The sequence below is a fragment of the Meriones unguiculatus genome, chromosome 5 (genome assembly GCF_030254825.1).
Source record: "Meriones unguiculatus strain TT.TT164.6M chromosome 5, Bangor_MerUng_6.1, whole genome shotgun sequence".
NCBI classification, from domain to species: Eukaryota; Metazoa; Chordata; class Mammalia; order Rodentia; family Muridae; genus Meriones; species Meriones unguiculatus.
In genome coordinates, this window is record NC_083353.1 from 132965477 (window position 1) to 132980245 (window position 14769).

Consider the following 14769-nt stretch of genomic DNA (forward strand, 5'->3'; position numbering starts at 1 on the left):
GGAGTTTGCACCAGCAAACTGAACCACCCAGATCAGAGGAAGGCAGAGTCAACTCAGCGTGTCATTCAATGTGGTGGAACGGCCATGCCATCAGCCCCGGTTGACCCACGTGCAGTGGACACGTAAGCTAACAGGCTACAGGCCTGCTCCACCTGTCACACACCTACAGAGCTGAACTTTAACACAAAAACCCAAGACAGAGCTCACCCCAGTGTGTGCTAATGCAAATGGCATTTTGCATTTTGAAGCATTTTCTCAGGTATCATCTCATTTAAAATTCCTTATGTAGTGTTTTACCATTGAGGAAAGACAGGCTGGGGAAATGAACTAATGCAGCAGATCTCTCTCTCCAGCCTCTCTGTCTCCTCTCTCTCCACCCTCTCTGTCTCCTCTCTCTCTCCACGCTCTCTGTCTCCTCTCTCTCTCCAGCCTGTCTCCTCTCTCTCTCCAGCCTGTCTCCTCTCTCTCTCCACGCTCTCTGTCTCCTCTCTCTCTCTCACACACACCCAGAAACACTTGTCTTCTTAGGTGTTAAAAAGGTTATTCCTGTTGACCCACTTGTTCCCCCAAGTACATGAGTCATTCAACCCTCAGCAAATAAATGAACGCTGTGAATTGAGGCTTCTATTTAGAATATTTTATTATTATTTTATTATTTCCTCTAAGCAATTCACTTAGATTATGGTCTAATATGAACCAGGTCTCAGAGGGAAAAGTGAAATCAAAGCAACATGTAAAACTGTTGGCTACAGAGATACTTATTCACTCTAAAAACATCGTCTGCCATCTTAAAAATCATCATTACTGTAAGGCCCAAAAGACTCCACACAGTGGCTGCCTGTGTGCCAGAGCACACGCTGGCCACCAGGCTCTCTCAGAATCACAGGTATTTGTGACGCAGTCCATGCTGGCACCCTGGCTCCTCTCTGCTCTTCTCACCCCCTACCCTAAACTTCTCCGACTCTTGGGCTTCTCTCCCTCTCACCCCCGGCTTCCCATTCTCCAAGAACCCTATTTCAGCCGAGTGTTCTTGCCCCCTTTCCCCGGTCACCTTTGCCCTCATCCTCTGTCTTCCTCTTTCTCCGTCCTCATGCCCAAGTCCCTTCCATTGGCCATGTTCTGTCCTGTACGTCCTCTCCCTGCTCTGGACTCCTTCAGGTGGCTCTACCTGTACTCTGCCTCACACCTACATGAAAACCTTCCCCTCCAGGTGGAGCAGCCATGCCCTCAGGGTTAGAGCAGCACAGTGTACGGAAGTGAGGAAGGTTTGTGTGGGCGTGCAAGTATACACATCTGTGTGTGTCTGTGTAGGGCAGGAGGCTTGGTGCCCTGCTCTGTCACTATCTGCCTTCTTTTGCGACAGGGTCTCTCTTGGAACCAGGCTGGCAGCCAGCAAACCCCACTGCTCCCCCCCCACCTGCACGTCCTGGGGTGACCCACAAGCTCAGCCACATGTGGCTCTTGACCCTGTGCTGGATCTGAGCGCAGACCACTGCTTGCTCTTCAAGAGCTCCTTCCTACCTGCTGTGCCATCCTCCAGCTGGTCTGCAAAGGCCAGGGATGTGGCTGTTTGGGACTAAGGTTTGACCTTGTGCTTTGTTTTGCTCATGTATTTAAAATTTTTAAAGCCTTCACCCTTTCAGCACCTTCCTGCTAGTGTTACTGTTCAAATAACATCAACTCATATGCTACCGTTCGCAACCCCCTCCCAGAGCACACACCCCCGACCAAGCATCTGGTTTTCACGCCACAGATCAGGCTAGTCGAGGTTAAATACCCTAAAGCAGGACGTTTATGTTCTGTTTCCTGTTGGGAAAGCGCGTGTGTGTGCGCGCGCGCACACACACACACACACACACACAGAGGAAAACCTGGCCAGGGGAACTATACCTCTCCAAAGGTGGTTCCAGTTCCTGAACTGACATGTACACAAAATAAGCTTCTCTTCAGCAGCTGACAGACCGACCTTGCATGTTTTATGTGCTTGGTTCCTTTTGTGCACAGACTCAATCGTCCTGTCACTCACGGGCCCTGGCTGAGACCGACACTGTCCTGGGTCTGTGTCTTTGGCTGTCTGGATGATCCCTGGCACTGAGCAGCCTCAGTCTGGGCTCTGGGCTCCTGGTCCCTTGAAGAGAGCCGTAGGGACCGACCATGGCCTCTCACCTTTCTCCTCAGTAACCCCAGTGCTGCGGTGGAGGAAGTCCGCCCAGGGCCTTGGCCAAGGCTCTGCAGAGTGAAATCATTTTCTCTAAGCCCTCAGGAAGTGAGTCACTTGTAAATGGTTGCACTGTCCTTACTCCAGAGAATCCACTTCTAGGGGCTGGGAGAGAAACACACGTCTCTGCTGTTTTCAGGTTTGTACAGCCCGTGTTTCCAGGTGCTGAGAGTCATGGACTCTGGATGAGTGGTGCGGTGGACAGAAAACTGGCTCACGTGCCTGTGAGCCTAAGGGACAGAGCGTGGTGCTGGGTATGGGTGTGAGTTAGCTGCTTCTTACACAGTTTCTACGTGAATCAATGATACAATGGGCTAAAAACATCCATCACCACAGCTGTACTCTGACGTCAGATCAGGTCACCAGCCAGGCTGTATCTCTCCTTCCCGAAAACCAAGGTTTTCCTCATCAGAAGCACCACTCTTGGCCTGGGGAGATTAGGATTAACAGCTTTCTGTCGGAACATGAGTGTGGCTGTGTGAGGAGATTTCAGCGCCTGTGAGAAAACCCCAAGTAAGCAAGACAGGAGTCTGTGGCCTCTGTTCCTCCATAACATGGATTGTTCTTAGAATGCGCTTTTGTGTCCCCCCAGGTGTAATAACAGAAGGGCTTTGCTTCAGGTCACCCAGCATCTTACCCACTGTTCAGAACGCTGTTGTCCTTGTGACCGCAGACAGCCTAAACTCATGTGACCTGTCCTTGTGAACTAAGTGACCTTTTGCTCACATGGCCTTGCCTAGCCCTCAGAAAGCCCCCAGAGCATAAACGACTTGATGCTCTGAATAAAGCTGACTATTGGATGTGATTTCAGCCCACCTCACTTTTAGGCTCCTTTCTCCCAAGTTCATGCTGCCACGTGGACTTGTGGCAACAGCGGTCCAGGGAAAGGAAGCCAGGCCAAAGAGCTCAGTGAAGCACAGACGGTTTACCAAGACGAGGTGGACACGGGCAGGCTCTGCGGGGAAAGTGAGCAGCCGAGTGCACGGCACAGGGGGAAAAGGCGGAAATGCCTGGGGCCTGCCAGGCAGGTGTGGTAGCAGGAAGACAGGCAATGCAGAGACAGAGCTGAGGGCTGAGGAGCACCGACGGGCAAAGGAGATCTGAAGAAACTGAAGACCCAAACAGAAGAAAGGGAGGGCAACTGTTTAGTGAGGTTTAGCAGAGGGTGGCGAGTCTACAACACGAGGGAAACCAACAGCACGCATCACTGTGCTCAAAACCAGCCAGGTAAAGAAGGTGTCCATGGAGAGATGGCGTGGTCAGAAAGTCAAGTGCTCCAGGAGTCAGGGGATGCCGCAGCCATCTGCTGGGAGGCAGCGTCAGAGAGCAGCGTCGGGGAGAGGGTCTGCCAGAGCAGGGAGGGATACAAGAGGAGGCTGTGGCTGTCTAAGAGACTGTGTCACTTGGGAGGCACAGAGTGAATGAACCGTCTGCCATGTCAGCAGAAGAAACTGAGACCAGCTCATGTGCAGGCATGTTTAAATTTGGAGCATCTAAAGGACATTTACAAAGCAACAGGAAGTGCCAGATGAAGGACAGTCATCGTGACAGATTTAAAGAAAGAACTGCCAGTCAGATCATTTCCATCATGGAGATGAAAAGACCCTGAGCTCAAAATAAGGCAGAAGCAGAGCTGCAGCAGCACACTGATGGACAGATGTCAAGTGAGAGACGCCACAGCCATGTCAAATCATAGAAGAGGCAGACAGACAGGCATGGTGGTGGAGCAGCAGCTCACATCTTGAGACACAGCTGAGAGGCAAAGTCACACACACAGACACACACAGAGAGACAGACAGACACTCTGAGAGACCAGACTCCTGAGTCTTTTGAAGTTTCAAAGCCCACCTACAGGGACACACCTCCTCAAACAAGGACACACCTCCTAATCTTTTCCAAACAGTTCCACCAACTGGGGATCAAATATTCAAATATTTGAGATTACCAGCTGGGCATGGTGGCACACGCCTGTGATCCCAGCACTGTGGGAGGCAGAGGCAGGTGGATCTCTGTGAGTTCAAGGCCAGCCTGGTCTACAAAGTGAGCCCAGGACAGCCAAGGCTACACAGAGAAATTCTGTCTTGGGGGAAAAAAAAATCTCTCCTAAATACTTGAGATTACATAGGCCATTCAAACCACAACAGACCTCAATTAAGAAAGATTCCAAACATTAGCCTTGGCTTCCACATCTGTGCGCATGCAGCTGTACATGCGTGTGTCCATACACATTAAAGAAGTAGCCACACGCACACAGCAAGGGGGGGGGGGAGCAGCCCCTGAGGAGAGGAAATGTGCTGAAGACTTGGCTCCCTGGCTCGTGGAGTCCTGAGACAGTGTGCTCCAGGCCTCTCTCTCCTGAATGCTGACGCTGTGAGCAGCTCCAGGCCTCTCTCTCCTGAATGCTGACGCTGTGAGCAGCTTCAGCCACTGAAGGAGGCCGGCTCACACTGTGCACTCATGTGTCTGACTGGATTCTCTGGATGTAAGTTTGAAGGAAATCACCTCACAGAAGCCCTGAGGATAAGGTGTGAGCAAACCCAGCCTCCACAGGCTCAGGTATTTGCAGGCTTAGGAGGCTTAGGAGGGGTCCCTTATTGAAGGTGTGGCCTTGATGGGGGTGTCCCCAGGCCCAGAATCTCCCTCTCTGCCTGCGTAGGTCAGGCTGTGACGCTCTCAGATCCAAGGCTATGCTGCCAGCACGCCAGCATGCTCCTTGCTCTGATAACGGACTGACCCTGTGAAATTATAAGCAAGTCCTCAATAAAATGGCCTCCGTCAAGGTGTCTTCAGAGCAGCAGAACTGTGCCTGAGATAGTGGTGGACAAGTATAATTTCAGCATTTGGGAGGCTAGAGCAGAAGGACTGTTTCAAGTTCAAGGCCAAGCTGTGCTACAGCGTCTGGGTGACAGGTGGAAGAGCAGGGGTGTTGGACCTGGACAGAATGTTTCCAAATGTATTTGCCAGGTGATGTGGACATTACTTTAAGGCTGCTGCAGGAATAATGAGATCCGTCAATTTGAAGTAGGCAGCGCTGTCCTCACTGACAGTCACACTCTATGCTGAGAGGCTGTGAAACCTGCCTGTCAAGAGGCAGCCCAGGGCTGTTCCTCCTCAGTTCTGAGCCACTCACTCCCAGCCGCAAGGAATTCGGGGGCTGACGACACCCACGGTGTCCCCACCAGGAACCTGGGGTGCAGGGCTGGGTGGGTAAGGGCTGTTTAGATTGACGTCTGCTCATGAAGGCTCAGAGGGTCAGCCCTGCTGCAGAAGTCCTCAGGGTCAGCGAGCTTGACGAGGGTCACTGCACGCCCCTGTCCATCCTGCTCTCTGCTTCCTTCCCGTGATTATGAGAGTGCTCTGGGCAGGCGGCCTGCATGGAAACCTCTGCCCCAGAGCCTAGATCCTGGGAAGCCTCATAAGCTGGTTCAATGAAAGTGAAACGTGGGAGGAAAAAGACAGCCAGAAAGCATGGAACTTTCCTGAAGATAAATAATGACACTTTCATTTCAAAACTCAGTTGATAACTTGGCCATACTTTCACTAAATTCAGTATGTTTCTAAATAAAGTAAAGTTAGTTCCTTAAACTCTATGAATATGAGACATGATAAAACACATACATGTGTATCGATATGCCTGTGTATATGCATGTGTGCGTGTGGTATGTATGTATATGTATCATGTATGTATGTGGATTAAGAATGTAATTTCTTCTTGGTTCATCAACAGGAAGAAAGAAAAAAATTCCAAATTCCTACTTGTGACATTGGGAAGCTCTTTAGCCCTTCACAGATAAAAATACCGCACCAGCCGAAGCCATCTCCCCCTGGCTAATAAACCACATTGGGATTTCACTTCTTTCCAGAGACTCGAGGTGGCTGGCGTGCTCACAAGAGAGACATCTGAAATGTCCGTCAGCACAGATGTAGGGCTCCTAGAAGCTCTTGCTGACTCCTGATTTTAACGCCCGCACTCCAGCATGATAAACAGCACTGTAAAGGCACTGTAAAGGCGCTCCAACGCACTGGTGCCGGCGTGCCAGGGGCATCAGACACCAGGCTGCTTCCCAGTCTAACGACAGCCAGTCCTCGTTAACACTCGTTCGTCTGTCAGTTCCCTTCCCACAGACACTTATCTCAACCTGAGGATCTCCCCGAGGAATGCCAGTCATCTGTGCAGGAGGAAGTTCAAAGAACTCTGCCGAAGGGCTGTGTTCTCCTGACAAGTCTATTCTAGAAACTGAGCTAACTGCAAAGCCTTTAGTTCCGTTCTTTCCGTGTTAGCTGACCAAGCGGTGGGTGGGGTATTACTTCTTTTTCTCGTACCTGTGGCGGAACGCCTGACCGAGGCAACCTAGGTGAGGGAGGGTTTACTCTGAGTAGGTATGACTGCATCACGGTGGGAAGGCAGGGAGAAATTAGGCTCACAGCTATCCCAAAGGGTAACCCTGGCACTCAGCCAGCTGTCATTCTCTTCAGTGTCCCTTTCCCCTTTTCATCTGGCTGAAGGCCCCAGCTTGTGGAGCGGGGCCGGAGACACTTAGAGCTGGTCTCCCTCCTTGGAAACACCCAGCAGTGCGCCTCACCAATGCCCCAGGTGTTGCTCAGTCAGTCAGCAGTGGGAACCAACCAGCACGGAGAGTTTTCTTTTGAACAAGAGAGAGCTTAGTTATCCCACGGGAAAGAGCCCAGTCCACTGTGGGGTGCCTCCTGCGGAGATCCGAAAGGCTCCTGTAGTTCAGTGCTGGTCCCTGGCTGGCGGAGCTCTTGAGAAGGATGAGGAGGTAGGAAAGTATTGCAGGGTGTCACCGGGGTGGGCTCTGAGGCTTCAAAGCACCGTGCCGTCCCCAGGCTTCTCTTGCCTTGGGGATGTGGATCAAGACCTAAGCTCTCAGCTGCTACTTCAGTGCCATGCCCCCGTGCCTGCCACCATGCCCCGTACCACGCTGGTCTGGCACGAGCCCGTTAGCGCCCAGAACGGTTTCTTCCTTAGGTCGCCTCAGTCACAGAAATAGAGAAGTAAGAACGACATCTCTGATACGTATTGGTCAGGGAAGCCCCAGGGCACCCTCCCCCCAGAAGAACCAGGCTGTTGCCACTGCTGTCGGCCGCCCATGACCAGACAGTAAGAGCCTGCTGCTGCAGATACAACACGCTTAGGTTGCAGGACACGGATGGATCAAGCCGGAACTGACCTGAACACTTCCTGCCGTAGGCCAGCTTTCCAGGTCTCAGAGCGCTATGTGGGCTGCTGGGGAGAGACCCAGGAGCGGAATTACGCTGTGATGAGCTCTGCACACAGCGCTGGCCGCCTGCCCGGCAGGACATGCTCACGATGCAACGGTGCACGAAGGTGCGGGTGTGACCAGTCATTCTGCACTGACTACAGCCTGTGGCACAAGAGGGAACTCAGCCTGGTGCTGTGAACCTCGTCAGCATGCCCCCTCCCCCCGAGTGGCTTTGAAGCGGGCATCCGGACATCTGCCTGCACCGTTGGGGTTGTGCTGGTAAATTTTAACCCTGAGCTTTTGTGAGAAGAGTTGCTCGGAGGCAGAAGGTCACAGGCCTCCACCACAATACACTCCTTCACATAGAGTATGTGTTGGGGATGACATTTAAGAAAATGAATGTTCCATGGAGCCTCCTCTGGTAGGCGAGAGTCCTGGCTGTCTGGCTGTCTGTCTTCCTTCCTTCGCTCCTTCCTTCCTTTCCCCACCCTCTCCACCTCTCCTCTCCTCTCTGCCTCTCCCTCCTTCCTTTCCACCATTCTCTCTCTTTGGGGATGGGAGAGTTAAAGCCATCCTTCACCATGCAGCCCTGGCCTACAAATCCCTCTGTAGACCGGGCTGGCCTTGAACTTCCCCATTTAAGCTTCCCGCCTCAGATTCTGGGATTTCAAGAGTGCACCACCTTGCTCAGCCAGAAGTCTTTCTGAACTACCTGGCAACGACAACTTTAATCTCTGTCCCAGGTGCTGGTTCCTGGCCAGCATGGCTTAACAACTGGAACCTACCCATGCAGCAGCCTTAAACAGCAGAAAGATCCCGTAAGCACCACAGTAGTGGGACTGTTAATTGTGCCACCAGACCTCCAGGCCGCCTCTAAGGCAAGCAACCGTACTGATGCTTACAGCTCAGACTCAGCCCTTCTGCTCCCGAAGCTAAACACACAACTGCTAAAACTCACTCACAGTAGTCACTACCTTGAAATATTTTACAGACAGGTAAAATATGTGTGGGAAGAATAATTTCTTATTTCTAAGAAAAGCAGGTAAAAATTAGAAATACTGGAAAAAGAAGGGTTTGTTAAAAAAAATTGCCAATCATTTGTGAAGCAGCTGTAAAAGATTGGAGGAAAATAAGAAAAAATAATCTTAGCTAGTCTAATTAAATGACTGCAAGTATCTTTGCCTTTTATTCTGCTCTAACAAACTGTGAATAAGTACGGCCACCGTCATTGCCAAGTCTAACCAGCACGCTCTGAAGGACTTGTGTTTGCCTGTTTGTTACTAGAAACCTGGTGAATGACTGCACATTTGAAATTTCAAGGCAAACAAGATTCTGAGGAGTGTTCATAAGGCCGGGCCTGTGGTGCAGGCATTACAAGCACAGCTACTGGGAGGCTGAGGCAGAAGAATTGCAAGTTCAAGGCCAACTGAGGCAACTGAGACACTTGCAAAATAAATGTAGAGGGAGCTGGGGAGAGAAATGGGGGAGGGAGAAGGAGGGAGAGAAAAGAAGAGGAGGAGGCCAGGGGAGGGAGGAGGAGGGCAGGAGAGAGAAGAGGAGGGTGGGGACCTGCTTAAGGTTCTCTGCTTTTAACTTTCACAACTAGTCAATCAGTCAAACAGCCAACTGTGTGGTCGCAGGCGTCGCCTGTGGCTGTTCAGGCAGCTCCTCCTCTGGACTCACTGGGTAAGTCACTGTGTGGGAACGATTAGTGCAAAAGCTGGACGTCTGGGATGTCCCGACCTTCCTCCCCTATCACTACTGTGAAATGGGGCCTGATGCCCCGACCTTCCTCCTCCTATCACTACTGTGAAATGGGGCCTGTTCCTACACAATACAGAGAGAGCTTCGGAGGCAGACGGTGGACACACCCACGCTCTCTGCTTCTCTCACATGGGACTCTTGGGCTTCAGTGTCAAAATTCAGTGGGGACAGGAGAGCTGAGCCCCAAAGCAATGCTCGTGTCCCCTAAAGGACCATGGAGAGGAGTCCATACAAGAACAAGACTTTAAATCAGGAATATTTGGGATCGGGGTGAGAGCATTAAATAATTCACTAATTTCAGCATTGGATTTATAGCTTTGATTGTCTTCCCCCATTCTTCAAGGACCATATTTCTCCGGGAAGCAAATATTTATTTTTATTGTTTCACAGGAAAGGAGCGGAAATACCAAACCAGCTGCTACAGAATTTTGTGTGGTCAACCGCCAGGGAACGTCATTTAATAAAGTGTTTGGCTCAGCTGTGGGTCAGGGTCACATTTACTCTCCCACTAACACTGCTGGACAGACTGACTGCTGTTCCCTTCCTTCAGGGACACACGAGAAACGGTGAAACACCATCATTAAGGGCAGAGAATGTCAGTTCTGTATAATTAGTAGTTCCTAGGCCATCGAGACCGTTTCAAAGCAAAGTGCATGGAGCCTAAGAAATAACACCTGAGGTCACCTCAGCCCCAGGAAAACACACACAGGTGCACGCCCCATCAACATACACAGCTGTGAAAAAGGACATGAGAGGCCGAGGGCTTCCTATGCACACACTGCTGAAAGGTCTACACAAACGCTCCCCACGTGTACCACGGTTACACAAGCATTTTTAGCAAGAGGCTCCTGTTTCACATGCGTGCACCCCACTGAGTCTCACCAGACTGGGGTGCGTGCAGCAACACGTTGCACATGGAAGCAGGGGGAAGGCTGAGTGTGTGCACTGACCCGAACGCTGAGCCCTCGTCCCCCTGTCCAGGGCCATGAGCACCCACATGCCCTGGGAGCGGGGCGGGGGGAGGCAGATGATAGGAGCAGGCCCGTCACAGCATAGAACAGTGGCTTACTTGAGGGCAGTTCTGTAGTGGTAGATCGCCTCCTTGTTCCGGCCTTGGTCTTTCAGGAAATTTGCGTAGTTGTAATGAACCTTGGCATTGTGGGGCAGAGTCTGAACTCCAGACCTACAGTGGATATTAAAAGAAAGAAAACAAAAATCATGCTTTTGTCAGCTCTTTGGTTTTACTCCCAGCTTCAGCAGGCTGCCGTTGAATGTCCACTGTTTTCATCCCAAGCTTCTGAACGTGGTGAGTTACACAAGTGACTACACAGGGAAGGAGCAAAAGCCACGGCAGGTGTGCACAGCCGAATAACAACACCCCTGACTAAGGGTGCACAGAATGTCTGCAGGGAAGCACCTTCTCTCGGGGAGACACCCAGGCCTTGGTAGGGTCATCTTGGCTGAGGCTTCGGGTCAGGGCAGAGCAGAGCCCAGCTGCAGACAGGAGGGAACAGAGCACAACCAGGACAGGGCCTCCAACTGCCCAGGCCAGTCTATCCTTCCAACTGAGGGTGCAGTGGGCAGGGGACCTGACCTACTGAAGTCAGACCCTGAAGAAGGTGGGACAGTCCCTTGCTGAGGGACTCTAGCCTTGGGCAGGCCCTCCCTTCTCATGTCTACCTCAGGCAAAGGCTATTTATTTACAGATAGAAAACGAAGCAGTGGAAGCGATTCTGTGTGTGCAACACAAAGATACAAGACAGCAAGATTCTCCTACGGTGAGAATTGCAGCCGTTACCAAGCGCTGCTTTAAGGCACAAGATGAAGTCTGACACGAGGTACCCTTGCTCTGAGCCTTCCTTCAGCTTCCTCCAACATGGTGCACAGGGTCAGGAAGTTTGGGCTTCAAGATAATGACCACATGCCAGGGTCTAAAATGCAGTGTCCCAGAAGTCTGGCGGCTTTATAAAACCAGCTTACAAAAGTATATGCTACAGTCACTCAGGGTCTGTGCGGAGCGGCCCAGCACAGGTGGCCAGGGAGCCTGTCCTTAGAACCTGAAGCCAGTTAGGAGAGATGGGCAAACAGACATTCCCAAGGGGAAGCACATCTGAAGCTCCCGGTGAGCTCCCGGAACGAAAGAGAACTTCCGGACGGCAGGCACAGAGCTATGTCTTCCAGGATAGAGAAGAGCTGGTGGCAGCTGAGGACGAGGCAGTGACGTGTCCTAAGTGCATGCGGCCTGAGTGTGAAAGCAATGGGACTTGACACCTCCTGCTCCTGCTACCGTGTTCTCCTGGGTATGATGGTTTCTACCTTCCCAGACGGTGAGGCAGAGGCCTCCTCCCTTAGGCGGCCTCTCAGCAGCAGAAGATGCAGGGAAATGAGAGCAGGGGCATGGGGACAGGGGAGCCCAGAGACTCTAAGAGCTACCGGGTCGCAGACAGACTGGGAGCCCAGTGATCAAGGAGAAAACACCGGGCTTCCCTGAAAAGCAGTGGGGGAGTCAAGCAGAGCTTTCACAGAACGAGAGCAACACTTTGGTGCTTGCGGACTATGGTGGCTGCTGTGCGGGAATAAAGTGCAGGCAGCAGGGCCTTCTGCTGTGGAACGCAGAGACGAGGGCAGGAGGAAGCAGGGTGGCAAGGATGGAGAGGAAGGGTGGGTGTGGCAAGGAGAGAGCGAAGCAGGCGGAAGGTGGCAGGGTCTGCGGTGGACTCCACCAGGCCGTCCTCCACGGGCCAACCAGCTGTACTCTCCCTTCCTTCATTCAGGCAATCCTTCTCTTTGTTTTCTTTCTTTCAATAATTACAGACTGAGTATAAAAGTGAACCATCACCAGAAAGATGACTATCAACTGGTATCTCTATTGTAAGATTTATCAAAATTAATCTTGCACTATCCAGTCTATGCTAATCTCACAGAAACAATTATTCTGTGATTAATGAGATGAGGACTTTGAACACTACCAGCCTCACTTAGCTCTGTGACAGCCGGTCCCAGCCACCGTGAAACACTCTGATAAAACCTAAAATCAGTGTAGGTCAGTTTCTGAGATGAAGCATCCTGTCAGCCCACTGTCCTGGTGGGCCCTGCTCCTGGCTTGTGGACCTCTCCTCTCTAGCTGTATCCCCCCACACCTCTCCTTGTCCGTGTGCCCAGTGAGTAAGCTCTTCTCCCCCCACACCTCTCCTTGTCCGTGTGAGTAAGCTCTTCTGTCCTCTTCTTGTAATGGCAGCAGCCCCTGGCTCAGGCCCTTCTTAACGACTTCATTCATTAGCATTTCTCTCCCAACTCTGACTGCAAAAGCAGTAAAGCCGGATGCCGAGGCATCAACAATGACCTGAAGTTAGGGGGGCAGTAAAGCTGGGTGCTGAGCCCCTGAAGTTAGGGGCTCAGCACGTGTAAACCGCACAGCCGTGCTCTCAACAAGGCATAAGGATCAGCAGTCAGCAGGGGGTCCAAGCACCACACAGCTGAGCCCAAATGCTGTATTTCCCACCAGATGCTTGTCTGCAGCTGAGATCAGAGGCCCGAGTCACCCCCATGCCCTGAAGCTAATACAAGGAGGTGGGACCAGGAGAAGACCAGCTTGTCATGTGCACCTGCTGCATGAACCTGACTTGACCATCAGGCCAGTAGGTGGCAGGGAGGGGAGCCAGGCCTAAAGTGGGTGGGCCCGGAGCCTCTACCTGAAGGGAAGTAGGCAGGAGATGCTCTTGAAAACAGGTGGACAGGGCAGAGGACTATCTGGACAGAAACCTCCTGGGACTTATTTTAAGTAAGGGAGGAAGGGGAACAGTCAATGAGAATGGGGAAAAATGACAAGAGAAGAATCTGCTGTGCAGGCAACTGAGTTGGACCTCAGCACGTCTCCTAGATGAAATTTCATTTAATTCTTAAATATGAAGATACTATTAGTAAGGAAATTCCATGCATTGGATAAAGCCCATGGGGGAGATACATGAAAACAAATACGGTTAAAATCACGGCCGCTTTGTATTTAGCCTCACTTAAAGCCCTCTGGCTGGGGCTCAGGAAACTGTAGAGGCCAGACAGAGCCATGGAAAGCTAGGGACAAGCCCATGGGGACAGGTCAGCTGGACACAGCAGAGGCCAGACTCCGCCCCGCTGAAGGAGGATGAACTTCCTGTGGCTGTTTGCCCAGGGCACCCTGCTGGTCCACATGGACTCTGTCTTCCATCCTCTGCAAATCTCCACAGTTTCTAACGCTGGCCGAACTGGTTTCCAGTCCCACCCAGAGTCTGAGAGTGTCCAAGCTCTCGGCCGCGCTTGTTCCTGCCTCATTGAGAGCAACCGCTCTACAGAGCCCAAGATGGAGACTGTGAGTCCCCATTCACAATCCTGCTCTACAATCCCAGGAGCAGCACAGCCAGGATGGAAGCCTTGCAGTGTGATGCTGCCCACTTCTTTATTTCTGTTTCTGCTAGTCTGTGTTCACCCTTCACTGTGACTTTTAGAAATCACTGCCAAGGTCAGCGCAAACATCCTTCCCCCTTATTCACACAGTCAATACGGCTACACAAGGCCACGAATGATGAACAAATAAAGAAACTGTGGCTTGTGTGTACAACAGAGTATCATTCAGCTTTACAAAAAGAGGCTGTGACATGTGTGACACACGAGTGGCTTTAACACAGTATAAAAGCCACATAAAGAAAAATTCTGTGTGCACAAGAGTTTAAACCCACAGAAGCAGAGAGCAGGATGATGGTAACAGAAAGTAGAGGGAGAAAGAAATGGGAACAGAGTGTTAACTCAAAAGAATCACCCCAGTTAGGGGGTGAGTCTGGAGTTTACTCTGACTGTCTTTCATTAAACACCACTATCTCGTTTACTTTGATCATGTCAAATAAGAGAGGCAGAAGCCATGAAGTTCGTCACAAGTAGAGCAGTGTCGGTGTGCACACTGCCTATGTGCTGAGACCACTTGGCTGTGCCAAGTGTTTCGCTTTTAAGACTTGTGTGTATGTGTGTCTTGTCTGCACGGATGGCTGTGCAGTGCCCTCAGAGGCCAGAAGAGGGCATCTGATCCCTGGAACTAGAGTTAGAGGTGGTTGTGAGCTGCCGCATGGGTGGCAGGAATCAAACCCAGTCCTCTGGAAGCGCAGCCAGTGTTCTTAACCACTGAGCCATCATTCCAGCCCTTATTTTTGGAATGGAGCCATCACTCAGCTCAGCATTTTGACATGTCTCCCTCACACCTTTTATTTTATTTTATTAGATCACTTGAGAAGTAGAGAAGAGCCACCTGCAGCAGGTGTCTCTCTGGAGCTTTCAGGCATCAACTTATTTTGTTCACACTACTTGACAGGCTGGTAGAACCACCGCAAATCCCTAGATTGAGACCAGACATTAAAACATTGCTAATGGCAGCCCGAGTCAGAGCAAAGGAAAGGGTAGGAGAGCTGATTCTCCTCAGTCTTGAATCCTGCTTTGGCCCAAGGAGTCATAGTGCCACAGACAGGTGGTCACGCTCGTAGAGGATTTTAATCCAGCAACACAGCTACCCTGGCCAGAATGCAGAAATACCCTTAGCAC

The 14769-nt window shown here is 51.3% G+C and overlaps 1 protein-coding gene across 5 annotated transcripts in view; it reads right to left on the reverse strand.

The window, feature by feature from the left end:
• Tmtc1 (transmembrane O-mannosyltransferase targeting cadherins 1) overlaps window positions 1–14769 on the reverse strand; it is a 173161-nt gene that overhangs the window by 44962 nt on the left and 113430 nt on the right. For all 5 annotated transcript variants that reach the window (XM_060384532.1, XM_060384531.1, XM_060384533.1 and 2 more), the window contains one exon: window positions 10277–10390. In XM_060384532.1, coding sequence (XP_060240515.1) covers window positions 10277–10390 — 114 coding nt within the window. The remainder of the gene's footprint in view (window positions 1–10276; window positions 10391–14769) is intronic.